We start from the raw sequence: 25,814 nt of genomic DNA, 5'->3' as shown, positions 1-25,814 counted from the left end.
TTTTCTTCTGACGAATATTCCTCTATCTTTATTTGGTTTTTATTTAGATCTTTTAAAGTTTTCTGAGCACTTTCAACCTCCAACACAAATTCGACTGCTTTATTTAGACTTTCTATACACAGTAGACAGATAGTTTTTGATGAAATCTCTTTGAAATTCTCATAAAGAATATTTAAACGCGCTAATTTTGCCTCTGTTTTGCGAAGCATATCATCATCCTTTTCAACCTGTACCAATTTGTTGAAACATTTCAATCGGGCACACAGTAAACAGTAAGTTGGATCTCTCTTTTCCATGATAACACTTATAGGTCAAATACTGTGTTTTATCTGTTTAGAATAAACAATAACACATCCAATGGTAATTAATTAAAATCCAAATACACTATATTTTTATTTGTATTTTGTTTCAGATTGACATTTCTTAACAACACAGATAAATTATTACTGGCGATTGAAAGGTTAGAGATGCGTTATAGAAAAAAAATGAGTTTTACAAAGATATTTATTTATTGCCTCTTAATAAAACCCTTTATTTATCATTCTATAGGTACCAAAATTATTTTAAATTAGAAATAAAATTTAATGTAAGAATTATTAGAAATGCCACTAATAAGTTATCTGTTTTAAGATAGATGTCAATGTAAAAGGTATATAAAAGATAATATACAAGATATGTTTACATTTTATTTTAAGTCAATAAAAGTAAATGTTTTAGAATTTTTGTGACATCCTATACGGATAAAATACTGTTTTTGGGTGATATCATGGAAGAGAAAGATGCGACTTTCTGTTTACTGTGTGCACGATTGAAATGCTTCAACAAATTGATACAGGTCGAAAAGGACAATGTGATGCTTCACAAAACAGAGCGTAAATTGGAGCGATTAAATATTCTTTACGAGGATTTTAAAGTTATTTCACCTAAAACTATCTGTCTTATGTGTATAGATAGTCTAAATAAAGCCACAGAATTCGTGTTGGAAGTTGAAAATGCTCAAAAAACTTTGAAGGATCTATATAAAAAACAAATAAAGGCAGAGGATTATTCATCAGAGGAAGACCAAAGAAATGTAGTTTCGGATAATAAGTCTGATTGCAGTATAACAATCAAACAAGAATTTAATGAACAGTCAGACAATTCAGATGCATTAGATAATACAAGTATAAACTGGGAAGCGTCTAACAGTAGAGAAATCAATGAAAGGAGCAAAAACTCCAAAGTGACTTCATTAAAACACCCAGAATTATCTTGGAATGATTATCTGTGGACGTGCGCGTTTTGTGAAACACAGTTTGCCAGTATAGAGGAATTAAAAATCCATTCAATGCAATACCATCAATGTTGCAATGCATTTAAATGTAATAATTGCAATATAAGAAAGTTACATTTGAAACGCTTTATTGTGCATGTTAAAAGGCATAGAAAATATTTAAAACTTTTATGTTATAAATGCAATAGAAAATTTATGTTTCCGCACCAATTGCATCTGCACATGAGGAAGGCCCATGCACCAAAATCGAATTATGTTTGTCTAGGTTGCAATGCAGAGTTTGAGAGTGTAGATGAACTTAATGAGCACAATCGCATGTTCAATCGTAGTAAGCGTCTAAGAGAAATACCCATGGCACTGAAATCTGTTAACAGCTTGGCTTGTGTCATTTGTAAGAAAACTTTTAAAACAAAGGGAACGTTGAACACACATTTGCTTATACATACCAACAGAAAAAGGGAACACACTTGTGAGAAATGTGGAAAATGTTTTTTAAATGAACATAACTTGGTGGGACACATGATAATGCATGATAATATAAGACCACATCATTGCGAGATATGTAAATGTAGCTTTAAAACCTCAAAGCAATTGAAAGATCATGTAGGTATTCACAATGGTGATAAACCACATAGATGTGACCAATGCGGAAGAGGCTTTCGTCTACAGAGGTATCTTAATTCACATAAAATTGTTCATACAGACTTATTACCATACATTTGCAGCTATTGTAATAAAAAATTTCGATTCAAAACTATACTTAACCAGCATCTTCGTCAGCATACCGGTGTTAAACCTTATTCTTGTGATATTTGCAAAAGAGACTTTACAAATTGGCCCAATTATAATAAGCATATGAAAAGAAGACATGGCTTAGATATGGCAAAAAAGAAACGAACTCCAGAAGGAGTTTATCCAATCAATCCATCTACTGGAGAAATTATAAGGATTGATGAATCTCATGAGACTGTTGAATGGAAAAATAAAATTTTACAGAGGAAGAGTAAAGGAAGGCCTAGAATATTGCAAAAGGAGTCTAACAATTTAAATGTGCCCAAACAAGAACAACTATTATAAATTGAAATGAAAGAAATAAATAAAAAGTAAAAAAACTTGTTTTGAAATTATTTACTTCATTAAATAATTATAATTATTTTGAGCTGTGGGTATATTAGATATTAATGGTATCTATAGCCCAAAATCATTTCAAATAATTATGTAAAATGATTTTGGGCTATAGATATACAAATCCTGGCCAAAGGCCCTGTAGTATACAAAATTATGAAAATATTTTTTTTATATCTACAGGGTGCTTAAAGTGTAAAAGAGAGTAATAAATATGAAGCATATAGTGTATTTTAATGTGGACAGTGTTAATATTATCCAATTGTCAATCATACACATATTATAATAGAAAAGAAAAAAGTCTTAATTTTTATAATTTATTTGTGAGCAAATAAAGCTAAACATCTTGGTGATATTTTATCATTGACAATCTTCTTACATGATATATTTAATAAACCTTTTTCCCTAAAATATACAATTCTATCCAATAAAATAAAGTTTTCAATCACTGGTTGCAAATAATTTTGTAATAAAATAAAAATGGCTGCCTTTTTAAATGTCAGCGGCGGTATTTCGCGCCAAATCAACTTCAGCTCTTCAAATATAACTTTATGACCTGAAGATTTGTTTTTATGTTTAAAATCAATGCATTCATTTAGCTCTGTAGGGTCATTATTGATGAATAAAAATCCTTCAGTGCAAGCGTCATACGCGTAACTTTTAAAATTGTTTTCAATTGTTCTGACCTTGACTGCCTTGCGTTTTTTTCTTTTAATTTTATAATGATCTGAAACAAATATATTTTTAAATGGACATTTTAACAAAAAATGAATTTTCTGTAAAGTTGAAATACTACAATACCCTAATAAATATTGTACATCGACCTTTGGAAAGAGACAATCGGATAATTTCGGCTTCGTAGAGCGTTATCTCTGTCGCACGAAATACAACGACTGACAAAACGTCACGTAGGTAGTGTGGGACAGAGACAGTGCTCTACAAGCCGAAATTAGCAAATTGTCTCTTTCCAAAGTTCGATGTGCAATATTTATCTCTGGGTACTGTAATATTTTTGTAAACACTCGAATAAAATAATAAATACTTACGTTTGTGCGCGTATACTTGAAGAACTGCTCTTGCAAGTAAATTAAAAACTAAATTCTTTATGTTACACTGGCTGGTAAGATGCGGTTGTGCCGCTAACCTAAGAAACGGTACTCTCATATATTCAAATCCACTCTTCTTCAGAAATTTCTCTTTTAGACAGTTACTCAGTGGGAAATTAGCAAATTTCTCGTCGGATAAATTTTCTAAGCGCATTTTGTGATAACAACATGGCATCAGGATCATGGATTTTGCGTCGGGCATTTTTAAAAATATATTCATTGCGTCAACTGTCAAATCTGCACAAGCATGGAGGCCGGTGATGCAAAAGTTTTTATAATTCGGAAACTTATCGTTCAAAAATCCTTCCAGATTTAAATTCGATTGATCAGTTATCCTATGCCTAATAAATTTAACGCTGTCGGTTGAATCGATGTGATATTTATTCTGCCGTTTCTTCGCTCCAACATAGTGATTTTCGTTAGCTTCTAAACCCAATACATTATAATTTGTTATATCGAAAATTACTTGATCTAGGTAACCCTGGAATACGTTAATAATATTTAGTAAAATCTTACAGGAACTACAATTAATTTCATGTCTATTAACTATACTGCTAATTATAAACAAATATAACTTTTAAATGATAAGACAGGCGAAGGTAATTTTAACTTAAAGGTTTAGGGTCGAGCTACATTACGTTCGTCCGGGATGTCCCACATGAGGATCTCACGCCAAAATAATTTTATTTTTCTTAATTAAGTTATAATTATATTAAATATTACATATTAAAGTTACTTGCCTTTCGAATTACAATAGTATTTCAGAGTGATCGGAAATAAGTGTAAAAGTTTTAAGGGTTTTTTATGACAAATGAGTGGAATATTCACCCCTGCTAGGTTCCAACATATTGTCAATCACCCTGTATATTTATATATTCAGTTAAAAAGAGAAATACTCACTAATCCAGAGCCGAAGTCAACGACAGTATCACAACCAATTTTTTCACATAATTTCGCTATTTCCGTCGCTAGATATACGATTTCATGCTTTTTCTTTGGACCTAATGGTACGTTGATAGTGTGGACATCTTGTTCCTCGACGAAAGAATAATCAGCATGCAGTCTGTCTAACTTATTAAAGAATTCATCTATAAATGGATCATCTATTTCATTGCGGATATTAAAGTCATCCTTGTAAACATCGATGTTTATAAGGTCATCTATACATATGTCATCTAAAACACCCTTTATAAGTATATCGGTGTTCGCAAAATTATACAAATGCTGATATTCTTCGAAGAACGCAGTGGACTCCTCAAAATAGTCGTCGTAACTGTCAAAACATGGTGGCAGAGTCATGACAAAGACCTGGAATCAGAAATGAATAAAGCTTTAATTTATCTACAATAAGTAAACACGAGAAAGGGGAGATTCGCGGAAGGTCCAGGGTAATTGGAAAAATTGAGGTATGAAGTGGCAATGGAAGAGGCTGAAAGGTTCTCGAATGGCGACCAGTGCGTAAACGCAGGTTGAGTGACCCGGTAGTAATTGATCGACTAGGTGGACAAAGGACATAGTCTAGATACCTAAGGATACAGGCAACGCAAGACTGGTCATCTTGGTGATCTTTGAGGAAAGACTATGCCTTGTAGTGAGCGTCTATCGGTTGACATGGTGATAATGGACAGACATTGTTAATATAAGATGAGAAATTCAAGAAAGAATCGAGGAGGGAGCCACCCCCTCACTAGTGAACAAAAGGGAAAGTCACCAGATCGGAAGGTCATAGGACCTATGATAAGAGCCAACCAATAAAGGATATATGTAATTGAAACAAAAAAAAAAGAAAGTAATTTTAAGAGTCTACTAAATATGATCTGTGATATAGACAATAATGACACAAAATTTTATTAATACTAAACTAAGGTTTTAGCGACGCGCGAAGAACCGCCCTCGGTCACGAGGAGTACGAGAGGTCATTGTATTGTTTCTGAAGGTGTTAATGCTGTTAGCCTTAAGACATTTACAGCTTCGTCTCTACTGAATTCACGGAGCTGAAGGATCCGTGAACTAGATTTAAAAAGTAAAAACCAAAGCTGGGGGAGCGCCTACCAGTTGCACGGGGACTCGCATGTTGTTAAGGCTTTTAGCGGTAGAGCTTTGACGGGGTGTGTTGCTGGAGTGTGCTTGCGGGTTGGGACGGCAGCGTGGACCACAGGCGAGCCGAAGAGGGATCCGGATCCAACCACGGTCCGCCCACGCTGTTCGCGGTTAGGGAGCGGGCGGCCGCTCACTAAAAACGGGACGAGCGATCAGCGCGGTGTGTCGCGGCGTGAATTATATTTAAGAAATAGTCAGTACGAATTTACGAACCTTACGTGCGGTCTACACTTCCGTTCATGGTAACTCTTTTTAATTTGGACCCATTTTTTGCGAAATATAAAAATTCTCAAAAAGTTTCCGGGAGGTACTTTTTTTATTCCTACTGCGAGACCTGGGTAGTCTACATAAGGCAAATGTAAATCTAGGATCCTTCAGAGAAGGCGATGGAAGTAGTGTTGTACAAAAGGAAAGGTAAAAAAAGGAATGCACGTTATTGTGAAGGGAAAAAAAGAAAAATAAATAGAAGATATTAAGATAAGAGGGTAGTAGTAAAAAATATTAATTGTATGAATAGTCCCCGCTTTGCTGTGGTAGGGGAGAACGAGATGTTCCTAAAATCGGGGCCAAAACAAAAAAAAAACTATGACAAGAGTACAATGAGGTTAAACTTGCTCTTTCTCCACAACTATAACACCTTGCGAAGCAGAGCAGAGTCAAGAAAAAAATAGATTCAGATAAAAAGTTGACGAGTGCTGTTAAAAGTGGCAGTGTTAATTAAATTAGTTTTAGCCTTATGTTTATAAAGTCTTTATTGTGCATTTTGCCTTGACTATTTACGTTTTAATGTAAATGTAATATATGTATCTTGTATTATCTGCAAGATATATATATACACTACAATGCAAGGAAAAATAGCATATATGTAAAATAAATTTTTTACATTTATTTTTTGATAAGCCTTATTTTGCAGATATAGAACACCATGCATTTGCTGTACACTACATTTAAGTTCCATCTAAATTCAAAGTTAGCTTTCCCCATAGATAATGCCTATACTAATGAATGAAAACATGCATGTACATGCATTCTATTGTTAATTTCAACAAAATCAAAAACCTAATAGCTGTACTGTTTTTTCCCATTTTTCACAATGTTCATGCTATCCAAAGGGGTAAAAAGGTAATTTTTTTTCAGATAACACCAAGTAATTAGCTAGATTGATTGATCTCAGAGGGCCTTTGCGTTTATCCTGGTGGAAAATTCAATGTAATTGCATTAACTTTCAAAGTAAAAAAAAGTCGCTGAATAAAATGGAGGATATAGAATATTAAAAGAAAAAAAAACGATTAAATTATGTTTATTGACAGACAGACAGAGAGACAGTATTGGTTAATAAATTTTGGCATTTTTGACTACCTTTTCAAATTTTAAACAATTATGACATATCAATTTTATTTAATTGTAAGGTTTACGAGAATGTCAACATAAATCAAGACTAAAAAGGAATATTAAGTCTATTAAGCAAAACAAATTAACATTGACACAAATTAAACTTTATTTTATATTTATAACTGGACTACAATCTCAGATTAAGTCACATTTTAACTCAATAATAACAACATATCTCAACAACGCCATAAAACCTCTGTTTTTTATAAAATAATGTATCTTTCCAACTTATCTAATAGCTATTTTAACTCTAATTGCCAATTTGTTCAATGTTGTATGAATTTCTCACAATTCTAACCTAAAAATGCTTATTTATACAGCAGTCTTCAATTATTTTTTGTATGTTGCATACATTTTACTGCTGAGGTCCGCTCAACTTCTTCCAGACTTCATCATTCTTCTGCAACTCTTGAGAAGCCCCGTCTCCAATAACACACCTTCCCGCCCATCTGTCTGGGTTTAGATATTTTTGACAAACTTCTATCAGATCTTCCTTAGTAACTGCCAGTACTCTATCTCTTTGAGTCTGCCAAATGTCAAAGGATAACCCATAGAGAAATAGATCCATACCCTTCATGTACTCAGCTACTGGTTGATCCATTTGCTGCAATATTGAGAGCTTAGCTTCAAAGAGGTTTTGATCATCCAATAGACTAACATTATTCTTCATCCATTCCGTGGTTTCATCATACACATCCAAGGTTTTACGAGAGTTAGGATCTCTGTATGAATAGTAATTGAAAATCCCATCAAGTGATAATAATGCACCACCACCATATGCCCCATTCTGTTCTCTAACTATTGGGTGAAGATATTTAGATGTTAAAAACCTAGATAATACTCTTAGTTTGGGGAAGTCCGCATCCGTGTAAGGTACAGTTTGGATCGCTTTAGCGCAGAAGTTGACTGGGATATTCATGGAGATGTGAATACCTTTTTGTTGTTGGGGCATTTGCTTAGATTCCACCCAGTTGATGCGATTTACATCCTTGTTTTCATCTGCGTTACTTAAATTTGTACAGAAACCATTGACATTGTCATAGAACTCATTATTAGTGCTACTGTAGTGAAAGGCTGCTCTCAAATTATTTCCCGAGAGTATTTGTGTGGCTATTTCATCAACAGCTGTTTGTATTTCATTCACTTTGTACTGTTTTTGAATAGCCTGCATATTTATTACATGACATAAACCTAGTAAACTTTCCTTGCATTCATCAACAGATGATATTAATGATCTAGCTGCTTGCATAGCATATGTATGCCCACTATCAATAATTCCACTTGTTAAAGATGAACAATAATTTGTTAGAAGCATGGTCATCCTTTCTTCATTCCCAAAGTTGGGCTTATTGAATATCTCTGACCAAATATCAAGCATTTTTGGCAAATTTTCATCAAGGCAATGGCTTCCAATCAGTACTCCTTGTTCATACTGACCATGCTGATCAATATGCTCTGTGACATGAGTCAGAAAACTTAATCCTGAGGTACTTTTACTAACATATTTATCAAAATCTCGGAAATTATAGGATTTGGTATCAAATTTATCAATAATATAGTTGAAGAATGGCAAAAACCTCCTTTGTTCATCATTTAAGGCCTCTGTACCTAATATACCTTTAAAATATATGACTCCATTGGTATTCGCTTCACATAGTTGTAGTGGTATTGTACCAGAAACAGTGTGTTTTAATGGTGGCGCTGTTTTATTAAGAGTAATATCGTCAATTTTCAAACAAGGTAACACATCCAAATTCTGTGCCTTCTTTTGTGCTTCCGACAACTCCAACCCATCGGCATAAATTTGTTTTTTCTCATCCTCTGTCAGTGCTTCTACTTTTTTCTTTAGTAATAATTGCTCAGCACTATTGAAAGCCTCGTCAAATTGTGAATCTGGCTGCATGGTCATAATCAATTTGTGATTATTTGATAAAAAGTATTTATCCAAGACATTCTTGACAAAATTATAGTCTTTGAGGTTTACCTTCAGTTGCTCTAGCAATTGATTTACTTTCAGAGCATTCAATATGGGGCCATTGTGATTCCAAAGAGGCATTAAATTAAATAGTAAATTAAGTCCAAATTTGGGTGAGTGATGCTTGATAGCTAGTTCAAATCCATGCAATACACTTTCAATGTGATCCTTTTCAAAACCTTTCTCATATATCTGTTGAATAGTTTCATTTGTAATTTTTTCAACTAATTCAAAGTTTGTTTTCTCTACATCCCTCAGACCAACGACAAAAAGTGTGTCTCTAATCTGATTATCATAGCCGGTTAGTGAGTTGTAGCCACCAGAAATGTTCTTTTCAATTAGACTTTTATAGAATGCAGAGTTTGGACCAATTATCATAAGCTCTGATAAAGCTGTGAGCATGAATGTTTCATAAATATTTGTAATATCTGACATCACATATCCAATTGCAATTTGATTTTGCTTTTCAACAGGGCCTCCATACTGGTCAACTCTACAAGTGATTGTTGATCTTTTAGGCTCTCTCCATCTATCCTGTGGAGAGACAATAGTATGCTTCGGATCTAAGTATTGATACTCACTTAAGTATGTTTCATTCAGGAATTTCAAATTTGCTTCAAGAGGGAAATTTCCATAAGAGTAAATTCTAGCATTACTAGGATGATAGTGCGTTGCATGGAAATTCTTCAAATGCTCATGCGATAACTCTGGGATACATAAAGGATCACCACCTGAAACATAACCATATGTGCCTTGTGGCAAAATTTGGTTCATGAACTTCTGACCAAATAATGAACTTGTTTCTGAAAAGGCACCCTTCATTTCATTGTAAACAACACCTTTGAATATTAAATCAGATGATTTGTTTTCTAAATTTGAATGCTCTAATCTCCAGCCTTCTTGTAGAAAATCAAGCCTTGCCAAATTTGGTCTAAACACAGCGTCTAGATAAACTTTTTGAAGGTTTCTATAGTCCACTTCATTTTGTGAAGAAAATGGGTAAAATGTGTAATCAGGACCAGTCAATGCATTCATAAAGGTTGCTAAGGATCTATTAAGCATTTTAAAGAAAGGATCCCTAACTGGATATTTTTCAGAGCCACACAAAACTGTGTGTTCCAGTATGTGTGGAGTTCCCATGGAGTCTAGAGGTGTAGTTCGGAAGCCAATAGAAAATACATTGTTAGAATCATCTCTTTCTAAATGTAGGTATTGTGTCTTTGTTTTTTCATGTGAAAGAAAATAAGCTGTCATGTTATACTCCTTAATATGTTCCACATCAGAGCATATAAAGCCATGGGAAACTTTCCCGGGCTGTACATTTTTTCCCAAAAATTCTTTCTTCTTTAATATGCTCCCACTGTAGCCGCGACAGGATAGTAGCAGCCTATTTGGCACAATTGCAATTTTGTTGAGTCTTGAATACATTTTCTTTGATAGGTATCTATTTATCCTGGAATATAACACAGCACTCACTGTTTAAGTCAATCAGAATACTACTATAGCAATGATAAATAGCACTTCTTCACATAATTAGTTGAATAATTATGAATGGTTTTATGTATCACATGTCTTGTCGTCCGGCACAAATTTTTTAACGTGATTAGTGACGAAAAACCAACTGTGAGGCGAAGATATAAATCACATAGTTAGGTTTTACGAAAACTCTAACGTCCGTATAATATTAAACATTAAATGTAGTTGTTTAATATCTTTTTCTTTGATGACACCGGTAAACGAAAAAGAAACAAAAGCGTAATGATGCAATATTTTTACTTACGAGGAATAAGAAGTGTCCTAAAAGGATGAGTGAATTTTATATTTATTATAATTCACTTTCTAGTATTCATATTTTAAATTACTCCATAACCTTTCAGGTTTTTTGCAACATTAAAATGGTGAAAAGTAAAAGGGATTTATGTAAATCCAATGACTTTAATAGTAATTATTGCCATACTGCAATAAAATTTAGGGAAGTATTAACTTTAAATCATTACTTAATTTTCTAGTCAATTTTAAGTAGGTAAAGAAACAAATTTAAGGAATTCTATTTGTAAAAATAAAAAAATTAAATTTTAACTTATACGAAGTATTTTTTCGTTATTAGATAACCACACTTAAAAATTAGGTTCTTGGTGATTAATACATACATTAGCTTCTACAATTCACAAAGTAACAATATGATGAGGTGAATTAAATTTTAAATGAAGAAAGTAACTAACAAGGGAATAAAAGTAATATAACTGTGTAAGATTGCGCATTCATTGATTTACTAACTTAACATAAGCGAGTTCGTAATAAAGCACTGGCCAGCTATGATTGGTACAATAAATTTAATTTATAAGATATTTTTTAAAATTAAGATTAATTTAAGTTAAAAATTCTTGAAAAATCGTGTTAAAGCGTGTAATAATTATTGTATGTCTCTATTTTTTGTAAAAAGCATAATTTATATATAACGAGGATATAAATTTATACTATTGTAAAAACTTATTTTGTCCATCAATAAGTTAACTTCTGAAACGATAGGAAAATGAAAGTACATTTTGACAGTTAGACGTTGACAGGTTTATTTGACAGATCTTAAGCTCTTTTAATACGCGGATCCGCACGTGTTTACGTGTGGATACTGCGTGTAGTTATTTGTGCTGAAAACGATAATATTATAAGAAAAAATGAGTTTGTACAACTTTAAAAAGATTGCCGTAGTGCCCACGGCCAAGGTAAGTTAAGGAGACGTTGATAATGTTTAATCATATAGTTTTTAATCATATTATAACCTATAAATCGCTCTCTGTTTTAGGATTTTATCGATATAATATTATCGAAAACTCAAAGAAAAACACCGACAGTGGTACACAAACATTATAAAATAACAAGGATACGTGCCTTTTACATAAGAAAAGTGAAATTTACGCAGCAAAATTTTCATGATCGTTTATCAAGGATTATTCAGGTAAGAATGATTTGTAGATAAATGAATGTTAATAGCTTTTTGGGTAAATTATTTAACGTTCCTAAGTAAATATTAAGTTGAATTATTTTTTTTCTACACACTTAACATTTGAAATAATTCTTTTTCAGGAATTTCCAAAACTTGATGATGTTCATCCATTCTATGCGGATCTTATGAATGTGTTGTATGATAAAGACCACTACAAACTTGGTCTCGGCCAACTGAACACTGCACGCCATCTTATTGATACGTAAGTTATACTCTATAACTAAATTTTATGCAATAGTTATTTATCATAATAAATATTACCTAAATATTTATGTTTCCTAAATAACATGTTAGTTATTTAGGAGAACATAACAGAACAATACATTGATATGACTTTCATCAAAGCAACATTATAATGTTTACCTTTTACAATAATTTGACCACATAGAAATTGTTGTGCAATAAAGATGATTTCATTGTATACAAATGCTTATAAACACAGCAGACCACTTAATGCAGATTAATGTGTAGGCTAAGAGATAATATATATTTTTTAGACTTCTTTTTGACAAGTAAGCTGTCTGTTAGATAGTGTAAATATCCAATGTCTTCTCCAAGAAAACAAATAAACAATGCAAGGGATATTGGATGGTAATAAAGTTCTGGGTTAGGCTCCAGGGGAATTGCTGCTCACTAGAGTACTAGCTCAGACTCACGAAGCCCAAACTATTAAAAAGTAAAATACAATAGCATATAACAGATTTAGTATTTTTAAAACGAAGTCTCCTAACAATGAAGCTTTACTACTTACTAAAGAGGCATAATGATTGAACTAATTAATTTAGAAAAAAGTTTATGCATTCAAAAAAATTAAGTACAGCAAAAAACTTTGTAACTACTAAAAGATGGTAAAACAATAGCAATATAATTTAACAAGACATCTAAAGTAATGGGTTTGGAAAATGTTAACAATACAGAAAGAATAAAGTATAAATTAATAATAATAATAATGTTTTATATGGCTTGGCATGGTAAAGTAATGTATGTGTTTGTATGTATGTTTGTGTATTTATCTGCAAGTATATGTACTAAGTGTATTATGTTCTGAAATATGTTGTCTAGTACCAACTATAGTCTAGTAGTACCTGATCTATCATCTCCATCCAAAGGTTGTCTGGTACAGATTGACTTCAGCAAATAGACCGAGTATATCACCACTCCTATAATGTATTTAACATTTGTTTATGTATCTAGTGGCTTCAGTGGAAGCCACCCTTATCCTGACATACACCACATAAAATATCTGCTTATAGTCACCAGACTAATGCTGATGTGTTAGCAAATTATCCATATTTCTACATCAAACATAATATATGTATAGTAGTATATGTTGTAATAATTCATAATTTTATTAACAGATTTTAATCCTTTATATGACAAGTGTATATCGTGTGTATATATTGGGTTATTGAAAAAACTGGTATTTAAGAGACAAACAAGGTCAAATTAGAGCCTTTCTTATATGTACCATAGGTACCAAAAAATTGATTTTTTTTTTCAATTTTTACAGTGTAGCGAAGGATTATGTTAGATTGCTCAAATATGGTGATTCATTGTACCGTTGCAAGCAGCTTAAACGCGCCGCCTTGGGTCGGATGGCGACCATTATGAAGAGACAAGGCGCTAACCTTACATATCTTGAACAGGTGAGCTATTCTAATATATTTATTAATATACATATATATATACATGTATATATATAAATATGTATATATATTTAAATACTCAGACCAATTTTTGTGTAATTATATAATAATTTGGATAGCATAAAAGGAAACACGTTAAAAATCGCAAAAAAACTTTAGTATGTTAGAGATAATTTTTGTAACACAATTAAAAAGTATTTTACGCAGTGAATGGGAGGACAGATTAAAAATTTGATAAGAACGAAATTTTACTATTATTTATAGACAACTTGCTTATGTTGGTTGAGACTTATCTTCTGATCTGGTAAAATAGTAGTATGTAGCAGCCCAGGAACTCTGCTATTTAAAATAAGTCTTGGTCTAGGCGCACTCTGCACCCTGCCATTACAAACCCTCAAAATAGGCCGTAGATTTGGGCAGTAATGAGAAACGACTAGTTAAAAAAACAACTATATTAATAGATGTACTCACAGAGTCTTCATGTCAAGCATGACTGGGTTTCTTCTGGGCAAGCATGTACCATTGTAGGAAGTCAAATGCTTCCCTTTGCGATTACTTATGATAAAATTGTATTTGAAACAGAAAGACAGTTACTTATTTTAGATAAATTTATTTTATAATCAATATTTGTCCAGGTGCGACAACATTTGGCTCGATTGCCATCAATAGATCCATACACGCGCACAATCATCATCTGCGGTTTCCCAAATGTTGGCAAATCCAGCTTTATCAATAAGGTATTTATTAATTTCATTACTCACATCAAATTATATGCAAAATTATCAAAATAGTCCTATTTTGAATTTCTGAAATGTGTGAATTGTTTTAACCATTTTATTTCCTTTTTTAAAACTATTTTCCTGATATCAATAATTGTTAGTATTTTATGAAATGTTATAATTGCAGATAACCCGAGCTGATGTAGAAGTTCAGCCTTATGCTTTCACCACAAAAAGCTTGTATGTTGGACACACAGACTACAAATATCTAAGATGGCAGGTAAGGCACTAAACTTTTTAAAGATTGCAACTAGGAATAGACAATGCTATGATTACGTTATGTATTTTTATATGTTATTGTACATACCAATTCAAAATATTTTTGTTCAAGTAGGCATTGACATGTCATTTTGTATCATCAATTATTTTAAAATTAAATGGTATGCAGCTCAGTCATAATTCCAACAGTTGTTAATTTTAAATGAAATTTAACAATTTGATGTCTACATTATAATTACAACTATGCGAGTTTATGTAATATAATTTTAGTTTTAGATTTAAAACCAAAAAAAAAAGTTTAAGACATCTTGTGTCATCTTGTGGAATTTTATTATACATGGGTACACTCAGATCTTTGAAGGACTTGTTAACTTTCTGAAGAAGAAAAGCTACTTCATGGGTCTGAGATTTTCTTTTAGATGTTTTATATATGTTCACAGAATTTCCATATATGGTTTAATACACACTCACTACTCACTCATTACTCAAGTTTATCTGTGAATTTAAATTAAATGTTATATCTTGAGTAAAAGATAAAGATGAAGAAGAAGAAGATTCCATTGGAACTTATAATAGGACTTTTAACCTTTAACTGTGGACGCGCGGTCTCACAGACCGCTTGCAGTTTGTAATTTTTGTGTTTACCCCTTTCCTTGCTCCCCGAGTTTAATGCTCTCAGTAGCTTTAGTTTTAGCGCCGAAATGTATGTTGAAATGAGAAGTTGTGTCGGCGGCCACAAATTAGCTGAATTATTTTACTTTATACTTTAACCTGTTTCCTGCGTAAATAATATAAACGGTGATTTTGTTTAATTTGATTGTTTTATGTTATTTTAATTCAAAATGTCAATAAATATTGAACGAGAAGATGGCCTATGCTCATTTTATATCGCATTCTTGACTTGTGTGGTATAAATGCTCATGTACTACACAATGAGCACCAGAGCAAAAAAAATGGAAAGTGGAGTATTCCTTAAAAAAATAGCACGATCTTTAGTCGTTCCACATATGCAAAGACGAGCAATAACATCAAACATTTCAAACGAATTGAAAATTACTATGAGGCGAGTTTTATTAGGGGGACATATGCTCCTAGATGAACCCCTTAGCCAGGAGAGTAATTCATTAAAGCGAAAAACATGTCGTCTTTGTCCACCAAAACTAAAGAGAAAGTCCAATTACACTTGTATAAGTTGTAGGAAGGTCATATATTTACAGTGTTCCAAACCCTTGTGCAAGGAATGCCAATAATTTTAAACAATTGGACTGATGTCAAAAATTTTGTATTTTAATTTGAGTAGACTTTTATTCGTTTTTATATTAGGTTAAACCTTAGATTTATAGTTTTGATTGTTATTTTTTCTAAAAAGTTTAATTCATTCGAGTTTTTCGTTCTAAAATTGATCTCTAGTAAATGTATGCCAAAAAGTGCATTTAATTGTTAGCATGCTTTATTTTATTTACAAATAAAGAAAGATTGATTAAAAGCCTCGAATTTATTTAATTTCAATATAACTAAAAAACAATAAATACAAAAGTGTACAAATAAAATTAATATTTACGTAATATTTGGACTTCAGAACATAGCGGTCCGAGAGACCGCGCGTCCATGGTAGTGTGACAAAAAAATGACGTCCATAGTTAAAGGTTGAAAAATATAATTAAATGTTCGTCAATTTTTTTAAAATCTGTTTTACATTTAACTCTACTTCGCAAGCTGCTATAGTTGTGAAAAAGCAGGAAGAATCTTCACAACAGACTTTTTCAAAAAAATTTAACTATATGCTTTATATAACAATATTTACACATGACCACCTTCTGTCAGACATAGCCGAAATAAAAACATAATAATTAAGCGACATCATTGCCTAGGATTCTTGTCTTCTATTGAATAATATGGTCTTTATCTATGAGTTATAAAAACAGTATAGGTAATTTAGAATTAGGACAACTAAGTACAATGAAATTAGAATATAAAAAATTATATATTATATGTGTGTATATTCCATACATAAAATATACAGATAAATTTCTCTGAAACAGCCTCTTATTATATGTCATACATTGTGTCTTTGTTTTATGCTTTAATCTTCCGTATTATTTAAAGTACTTCAGGTGCCCATAATGGGCACAGGAGTTTAACAACTATATTATCTTTCTTATTGTAAGTATATTTTTTAAATTTTATGATGGAAATAGTGTTATATTTATTCTTCTTATTATTAGGTTCATGTAAAAGAAAATTTGTTAAGTTTTATAATACAATATTATTTCCAGGTGATAGATACGCCAGGTATCCTGGACCACCCGCTAGAGGAAAGGAATGTGATAGAGATGCAAGCAGTGACAGCGCTCGCTCATTTAAGAGCTGCCATCCTATATTTCATAGACCCCTCGGAGCAGTGTGGACACAGTATTGAAGAACAGGTAATATTATTGGCTACCCGAATAGGTACTTTCAAATTTTATGCGCCTGTCACATTTCAATGAAAGAAAAAAAATATCAAATTTATCTTAGGAAAGGCTAATAATATAAATTTTAATAGGTAACAAAGTAATAAAGCATATCTCAAAGTGATCACTCCATTTTTTGATTTAATGTTTTATTAATAAAGATGGATTAATTAAAAAAAAATAAGTTTTCTATTATCTACTTGAAAGACCAGTAGTATTGTGATTACATATTCATTGTAATGCTAAGTACATGGCCTTTTAATTACTATTTTTTATATTATTTACCTGCATATGATTTTTTAACGACAATTTTGATAAAATAGATATAAAAATGGGACTAAATGGTGAATTTTGCAGATAGTAACACATTTGGTTATAACAGTGGTATTTATTATCTAATTAAAAAATGCTTTATAAGTGCTACAAATTTAATATTTTTGATAAATAAAAATACAGATACATATTATCTGTCTTAATTTGAATAAAAAAATACACAATATTATAAATAAATATTACCAAGTAGCTGAAGTTAGGTTAGTTATCTATTATATATGTTATAAGATACTAATAATGTAAATTATATGGTGTTATTAATAGTATATAAACTAGTCTAACCTAGTGTCTTATATACAGTATGTTTTTACTGTTTGATAATACTTATGCATTACTAAATTCTTTAATATTATTATCTGTGTTTTATTTCAAGATATCACTGTTCGAGAGCATAAAGCCGTTGTTCAGCAATAAGCCGTTGATTGTGGTGTTGAACAAGATTGACGTGGTGAAGCCTGAGGAGCTGCCTTCGGGCAAGAGGCAACTGATTGAGCAGCTGGAGCAAGCTTGCTCTCAGAGCAATGTGGTCAAGTAAGGCCTAGATTTATTAACTCTAGATTCATAAACATGTTTCTCATTAATTCCACTTTTGGTATACTTTGTATGATGTAGCTAACTCTGAAAATCAACAAAAAAAACTTATTGTTCATTATTCAAATTGTAAAGCATTGATTTATTGAAACTAAAATTAAAATTAGAAATAAACCAAATAAAAATATGCTCATCTATTCAAAGCAATAGAAAAGGTTTGTGACCTTTTCACCCTGACCATTTTCACCTGCAAATGTCACATATGTATGGAACATCGCGGTAGTTTGTAGCTGGAATTTTCAAATAATATATATTTTTTTTTCGTAGTTTAATTGTCATTTAAAGTTTTTTCTGCTAAATATTCGATACTGGCTTTTGTGTCTCAGGTTCATACCCAGTTACTTTGCGTTGGCACTTTGGCTGTCTCGCCAAACTCTAGACAATGTATAAAACAGTGATGAAGCCAATATGAATTTACTTAAATAAAAGTAAAATTATATAATTTGATGCAGTGATTTGTAAATACAAATAGTTAATTGACTCTCGGAGCAGTGAAGTGTTATATACACTCAAAGTCAATTGAATTTCAACACAGCCTCTTAATAATACAATTTATAGCGAATAATTTGTATATATATATATATATATATATATATATATATATATATATATATATATATATATATATATATATATATATATATATATATATATATATATATATATATATACATATATATATACATATATATATATATATATATATATATATATATATATATACATATATATATATATATAAGTAATATAAGTTTTATGCAATTGCTCTAAATCTAGTTAATGTTAGTTCTAGTCTAGTTAATGTTTTCTTTGATAGATTCAATATGACTTGATCATCAGAACAAATGATAATCAGTCACATTTTTATAAAAACATCTCTGAATTTTTTAGTTTTCAAACATGATGTTATTTCATATATTTCAAGGGTCTGTTTATGATTCCAGTGCGGATTCGAACTCTGAACTACGGACAGTTCCTGTGATGCGCATGTCTACTATTACTGAGGAGGGTGTACAGGAGGTCAAGATTGAGGCCTGCGAGAGGCTGCTGGGACACCGAGTCACCGAGAAAATGAGGAGTAAAAAGGTATGAAGTTATCACGTTAGGTTTTTACATGGAAGATCACAGTCATCATCAGCTTATTACACTTATATCACCTGGGCTTTGGTCTGATTTTCAGTCTTCTATCTTATATGGTTCTCATTTATAACTTTTGATGGAGTTTGTCTTTTTGTTAGGATGGGCCAGTAGCGATGGTGGTTGTTTTCGTTTGTTTATGGAGCTCCTCTAGAGAAATTCCCAACATAACTTTCTCAATAAGTGACTGACAAATTCTAAATATGAAGAATGATGACTGAGGACTAGTAAGGGGCAGCATAGAACTTTCACGCACAAGACCCGCACATTGAGCGGTGTGTACTGTTCTTTTTGAAAATCTCTAGAGAATGCCAGCAATGGACGTCAGATGATGATGTGATAAAAATCTCGTATTCTTTAATGTATTTCATAATATATTTTTATTTATACCTGTCTGCAGGTGGACGGCATCCTGAATCGTCTGCACGTGGCGGTGCCGGCACCGCGCGATGGTAAGGCTCGGCCGCCCGTCATTCCGCCAGCGGCCGCTGCTAAGCAGCAACAGCGCGCGCAGAAGGAGGCCAGGAAACGCAAGCTGGAGAGAGAGATAGAGCTAGAACAAGGAGACGACTATGTCCTCGGTATGTTATCTATATTTATTTATTCATTCATGTGTTCATCATCATCTAGTCACTTGAATGACATCCTGAAGCTATATGAATGTTATAGAGCTTTGTGTGAAAAGGGAGTGATTTCGCGAGAAACCATATCCTGACATACTCCTCGCAAAACATCTGCATGTAGACTTCAGACTGATTGTGGAGTAGTATAAAGGGAAAAAAATATTCACAAGAAACTAAGCAGAGTTTGACTTGTCTTTAGGATAAAAAAAAACAACGGCTATGAGGTCTCTAGTTCAGATCCGGTTCAATGGTTTGTTTTGTTGAGGATTTATCTCTGTAGGCTGTTAACTAGTTTAATGTAAGTTTTTTATTGTATTGGACCTAACAATCTTTTTATGTTAGCGCAATGGTAATTATGTATAATATAAATAATTACTATTTAGCAGTAAATCTTATACAGAGATAGTAATATCTTTATATTAATGTCTGATAATGTACACCCAAGTCTTTACACATACATACAATTCTTAGAGAAGCATGCAAAATAATTGTGAAAAAAGTACGATCGGCATTTTGGATATTTGGGGACATATTAAAATTCATAATATATAATAAAACAGAAACGTTATTTTTTTTACAAAATAGTTAAAATTTAGTTTACAATGAAAATTCAATTCATATACCTAAAACAAAAATACAAATAAAAATCTTTATCGTAATAATTAAAACTTTTATATCAAGCTTACACATTTATTAAGGACTGTATCAAAACTATGGGTATTCTGTATTTATTTCTGTATTTTCTTAATTGTATTTTGTTTCTGTATAGATAAGTTTCTGTAAGCACTGTCAAAAATATTGGTGAACCGCCTTATTTCAATATGGTATCAAAGAGTTGTGTGAATATGTATGATGAGCTTGGAAACACAATGAATACATTTTTTTTTCATTACATTTTTTTAGATCTGCAAAAGAACTACTCAGAGATCCCGGAGGAAGAGCGCCACGATCCCATCCCGGAGTTCTGGGAGGGGCACAACATCGCAGACTACATCGACCCGGAGATATTCGACGTAAGTGTTTGCGGGAACTTCTTCACTTCGTATACAATGATATGCTATGAGGAACATGGTGAAAGAACAAGATTCACCAGGCCAGGTCTTGCTCAATCAAGTCATTGGGCTGATGAAGATATTTTGGTGAGCGTGTGGACTGTATGAACAGATTAACCACTACGGTACGAGCGTCGACTATACTCGACAGCCACAGATTAATACGCGTAGCCGACTCTTATCTGCCGCCAAACTGAGCCTTGAGTTCGTCTCTTATAGGTTGCAAGTCTTGAATCATCTTTTTAAAATGTGCGATGTCTTCATCTCCCGTGATAAAATCTTTTACCTTCCGACAGGATTTATTCGAATTCTTTCGCTTATTACTTTGATCGCATTTTTCGTACGAAAATTATGGACTATAATATATAAAAACATAGAGGCGGTTTCATTGTACCTATTAATAGTCTGGTACAAAAACATTTAATCAATATCAAGCATATGGAGGATTTTAAAAATTGTATTTGACACCATATATACTTCATGCATTGCAATTACAGTGATTCTTTTCTCTTTATCACTCCACTCTAATTTATAATATCACAAAATATTTTAAAAACGTATTGGCGCGAAAATAAAAAAACACAATGAACATTTATGAAAATGTCAGATTCTAAATTCAAAAATATTTTTTTTGTTTATTTTTAATTGTAGCTGTATTTGTGCCAGATATACGTCGGAGAAAAAGCCTCGGTAATGCTAATTCCGTCATCACCAATGTTATTTCGGTGATTACAATAAATTTGTCATAAAACGGTTTTGTTGATTCTTGTTGCCCGTTAACATTTAATGAAGTTTATATGTACTATATATTGATCTCTCTCATTTTTTCGCAGAAACTGGCTGAGCTGGAGAAGGAAGAGGAGATGCGCGTTGCGGGCGGTATGTACGCGGTGCCCAAGATCGAACTGGACGAGACCATGCGCGAGATCAAGGACCTGGCGCGACAGATCAGGTAAGAGACTTATTGTTATTATATTATTCTTCTTTTTTTTATTTCCCACATATGGACAAGAATGGTATGTAATGAATAAAATCGATAGACCGGTTTAAGTTAGGGTACTTGTGGAACTCAAAGATAAGAATTAAAGCGAGGAATTTATAAAACATTAGATTGGATTAGCGGCAAATGTAGTAAAAAGAAACATACACTCAAGATTCCATTGTATTTAGGAATATATTTATAATTAGTAATAAGCAAGACATTGTAAATAAAACATAAGAGTAGAAACAATAACAGTATTAAATATAAGATGTCAGCAAGTTACACAAATATGATATGTATGAAAAAACCTATGAAAGGACACTGGGTCTCCATGGCAGTGGAATTATAATTACTTACTTCGTTATATAATCCTTACTTCATGACTGGGTCGTAGCTAATCATGTCGTGTACTTCGCTGTCATATTTCTGCTGGTTTTCCTTTTTTCTGAAAATTTATTGGAGACTTGCGCAGTGATATATGTTTTTATAAGTAAGTAAGTCAATCCAGCGAGAGACTGTCCTTTGGTCATTTTATCTTTTACAATACCAATATAATACAATACCAAGATTTTCTGTATTATAACAAATTGTTATTTCAAAGTTAGAAGACAAGTGTGTATATATTATATATATATATATATATATATATATATATATATAGTTAATGCCATGTTTGGCTATGAAATGAGCGGCTAGGTATGTACATATAATATTTGAAACTAAGTTAAGGATTAATATATCCGGCGTGCCATATCAAATGTCGGGTACTACATTTAAAAGATTATACATATAATTATTCCAGTCAATATTAGATAAATGGTACCACACTGTTGCCGATTTTTTCGAAAAAAACTAAACAAGAAGTGTGTTTGTAGAAACAAGAAGGCGATCCTGAAGGACGAGTCGCTGCTGACGAAGCAGTCCACGAAGCCGGTGATGCCGCGCACGAGCCGCGCCCGCGGCCGCACGCGCTCCGCCAGCAAGCTGCGCGACGAGATGGAGAAACTCGGTACGACATTACCTCAATCACTCCCATCCATACACACATGCCACCCAGACATACATACCATCTAAACCAGAGTTCCCCAAACTTGTGTCGTAGACCCCTTGCCATGTTTTTCCGTGTTGGTTAGACCCCCTACTTACCTGATATTGATTTCCTGTAAATTTCTAACTGTAGTGAAGTTTAGTGTTAAAAACTTAAAGTAAAAACACATGTTAATTTACACATTTATTAATTGAATTTAAATTAAAACTACTCAAAATGTTATGTAAAATATACGTAACATATTATTTTTTTTTTACTTCATAGGTACTTTTATAAATAATGTAAATGTTTTGATATTATAAGATAGTATGATGTAAGTAAATAGGTACTATCAGTGTATGTGTTGAGATCCACCATCGTGGACCACCATATTTTTTTTCGGGGGTTAGGGGTCGATATAGACCACTTTGGGAATCACTGATCTCAACCACACCATATACACATATAAACACCAAAAAATACTCTGGTATATTCATTTATTGTGTATAATAATGAATATTATTATGGTTTCCCAGGCGTGGACATGTCGGACACGAAGTCCGCCCACTTCACGAAGTCGCGACCGCGGTCCCGCTCGCGCTCGCTGTCGGCGCCGGCCGCCAAGCGCGCGCGCACCGACGCCTCGCTCGGCCGCTCGCTCAGCCGCCCGGCGCGCGACACGCAGGGCGTCAAGGACGTGGCGGTGAGCACGCGATACATATACACACATACACAAGTCCATGTATACATACGTACGTTCATACATATTAACACATGTAATAATAAAGCCCTTTATTCCGAAATTAGTATTTACAAAATAATCTATTGCTCACATTTTAAAACTAAATTTATTTTTAAAGTATGTCTCTAATTTCAGTGTGCCTGTTGGCATAGGCCTCCTCCAAAAACTTCCATTGACTTCTGTCGCTTGCAACCCTTCTCCATTTTACACCCGCAGTCAGTTTTAAATCATCTTCCCATCTTATCTTTTGTCTTCCTCGATTTCTTTTTCCGTCTCTCGGGTACCATTCTCTTATGGCCTTGCTCCATTTCAAATTCTTGTCACGAATCATGTGACCGGTCCATCGCCACTTTTGCTGGTCTATTCTTTAATATATTCGTCAGTTTAGTTTTCGATCTTACAATGGTATTTCTGATCCGATCTTGTCTTCGTATGCCTGTCATACTTCGCCCCATTGCTCTTTGACATATGGCTAGTTTTTCCCTGAGCGATTTGGTTAATGACCAAGTTTCGCATCCATAAGTTAGACAAGGTAGTATGCATGTGTTAAAGGTTATTAACACATGTACATACGTTTATATACACATGCATATATGTATTTACATGCATACATTCGTACCATACATACATGCGTTCATGCATACATACAGACTTACGAACGTATGTATCATATATATGTACATACGTTCGTACGTTCCAATAGCACACGTACATATTTATATATAGGAATACTAGCTGTTCCCGCAAACGAATAAGGGTTGATCGTAGAGTGGTGAAAATTTAGAGTTGTATGTATTTTTGTATGTTGTATCATAAAAAAATAAAAACCAAAAAAATTGTCTAAAAAATAAAAAAAATAATTTAGGGGTGGACCACCCTTATCACTTAGGGGTATAAAAAATAGATAGAAGCCGATTCTCAGATCTACTGAATACGCATATAAAATTTGGTAAAAGTCGGTCAAGCCGTTTAGGAGGAGTTCAAGTTCGAACACCGTGACACGAGAATTTTATGTATTAGAAGATATATTCAAACATTCCTATATAAACGTACATACAATATACACAAATTTTAGCCGCGAAACGCAAATAATGCTTCGCACATTCTTATGCGACGAAGACACTGATTGTTTTGAACACAAGTATGTTTTGCGCGTATCAAACACAACGTCATATACAAATTTTAAATATACATATATCTCTTATATGAAACAGATGCAGAAGAAGGCGAAGAACCTCGCGCACGTGGCCATCGCGAAGAAAACGAAGAAGATGGGTCTCAAGGGAGAGGCGGATCGGTTCATAGGCACCAAGAAACCCAAACATCTGTTCGCGGGCAAACGCGGCGTCGGCAAGACCGACCGCCGGTAACCGCGGTGCACACCGGCTCCCCCATCGACAGCAGAAACTATACAATTCAACTGTTTAAGACCTTTAGCCTCTTGTACTGGAGACAGTACGTTATATATCACGCGCGTTTCACATTTAAATGTAAGTCAGAGGCAATACAAAACAGAAAATGCTGGTGAATGATATATTCATCTATTTTGTTTTAATAAAGTTGTATGAAACTATTTTGGTTTTTCAAATATAAATAACACGTAGACATGTAATAACGGCTACCTACGATCGCAATGAATTTACAGTTCAAACCGAGAAAAATTAATGAAGGTAGTTCAACAACTGAAAATATTAACGGAATAAATGTACTTTATCTCAAACTATTTTTTGAACAGCTGTCTTCTGGTAACTATATTTTAGAATAAATATACTAACACGCACTCTATTTTACATTTCTTCAGAATTAATTTACAGAAGTTATTTTGTTGGTTTAGCTAAAAAAGCAGACAATGTATTTTAACGCATTGTTGACAATAACAACGACAGTTAGGTTCCGCAGTGCATAAGCGAAAGCGTTTTGACGTTCGCGATTATGTCGCTATAAACCCGTACCATAGATGATTTTTAATAAGTAGCCAGTTATTTCATTATTGTCATTAAATGGTCTGCCAATATTGTTCGCAACAATAATTAATGGTGGGATTTGGAATTAAAATAGATAAAGTAAAGAAATATAGATGCATGTATTCAGTTTTCGTCAATACACTGAGCAATGTCGATAGTAACTTAAGGTGCTTTTAAAATTGTAACAAAGCCTATAATAGTGTGTTGGTACTTAGGGAAAATATTTGACAGTACTTCGAGAAATTCATAAATATGGCGACGAATGATAACCTGAATATAAGAAAAGTCTTC

General features: G+C 32.9%; 4 protein-coding genes across 4 annotated transcripts; 2 read left to right on the top strand and 2 right to left on the bottom strand.

Annotated features, from left to right (window-relative positions):
- Window positions 1–679: 679 nt before the first annotated feature.
- On the top strand, window positions 680–2,350 carry LOC137923046 (zinc finger protein 718-like). Its single transcript, XM_068766167.1, has one exon. The coding sequence runs from the start codon at window positions 767–769 to the stop codon at window positions 2,348–2,350; it is 1,584 nt and encodes a 527-aa protein (XP_068622268.1). The 5' UTR covers window positions 680–766.
- A 365-nt stretch (window positions 2,351–2,715) lies between these two features.
- Window positions 2,716–4,905, bottom strand: LOC137922856 (methyltransferase-like protein 25B). Its single transcript, XM_068765946.1, has 3 exons — window positions 4,405–4,905; window positions 3,445–3,985; window positions 2,716–3,125 (listed from the first exon to the last, which is right to left on the bottom strand). Exons 1-3 carry the CDS (start codon window positions 4,801–4,803, stop codon window positions 2,716–2,718), a joined length of 1,350 nt encoding a protein of 449 aa, XP_068622047.1. The 5' UTR covers window positions 4,804–4,905.
- A 2,181-nt stretch (window positions 4,906–7,086) lies between these two features.
- Window positions 7,087–10,446, bottom strand: LOC137922681 (presequence protease, mitochondrial). Its single transcript, XM_068765705.1, has one exon. The coding sequence runs from the start codon at window positions 10,397–10,399 to the stop codon at window positions 7,352–7,354; it is 3,048 nt and encodes a 1,015-aa protein (XP_068621806.1). The 5' UTR covers window positions 10,400–10,446; the 3' UTR covers window positions 7,087–7,351.
- A 1,107-nt stretch (window positions 10,447–11,553) lies between these two features.
- Non1 (nucleolar GTP-binding protein 1) lies at window positions 11,554–25,024 on the top strand. Its single transcript, XM_068766205.1, has 15 exons — window positions 11,554–11,694; window positions 11,775–11,927; window positions 12,056–12,177; window positions 13,486–13,621; window positions 14,257–14,358; window positions 14,528–14,620; window positions 16,896–17,045; window positions 17,779–17,936; window positions 18,941–19,082; window positions 19,534–19,714; window positions 20,660–20,769; window positions 21,642–21,760; window positions 22,666–22,799; window positions 23,354–23,520; window positions 24,774–25,024. The coding sequence occupies exons 1-15, from the start codon at window positions 11,647–11,649 to the stop codon at window positions 24,927–24,929; spliced, it is 1,971 nt and encodes a 656-aa protein (XP_068622306.1). The 5' UTR covers window positions 11,554–11,646; the 3' UTR covers window positions 24,930–25,024.
- Window positions 25,025–25,814: the final 790 nt, after the last annotated feature.

This window comes from Battus philenor, unplaced genomic scaffold (assembly GCF_028537555.1).
Source record: "Battus philenor isolate CCGP_79_NKW_IND1 unplaced genomic scaffold, ilBatPhil1.0.hap1 SCAF_20, whole genome shotgun sequence".
Classification (NCBI taxonomy): Eukaryota; Metazoa; Arthropoda; class Insecta; order Lepidoptera; family Papilionidae; genus Battus; species Battus philenor.
Note: the sequence above shows the minus strand (reverse complement) of the source record. Positions and strands in the feature narration are given on the sequence as shown.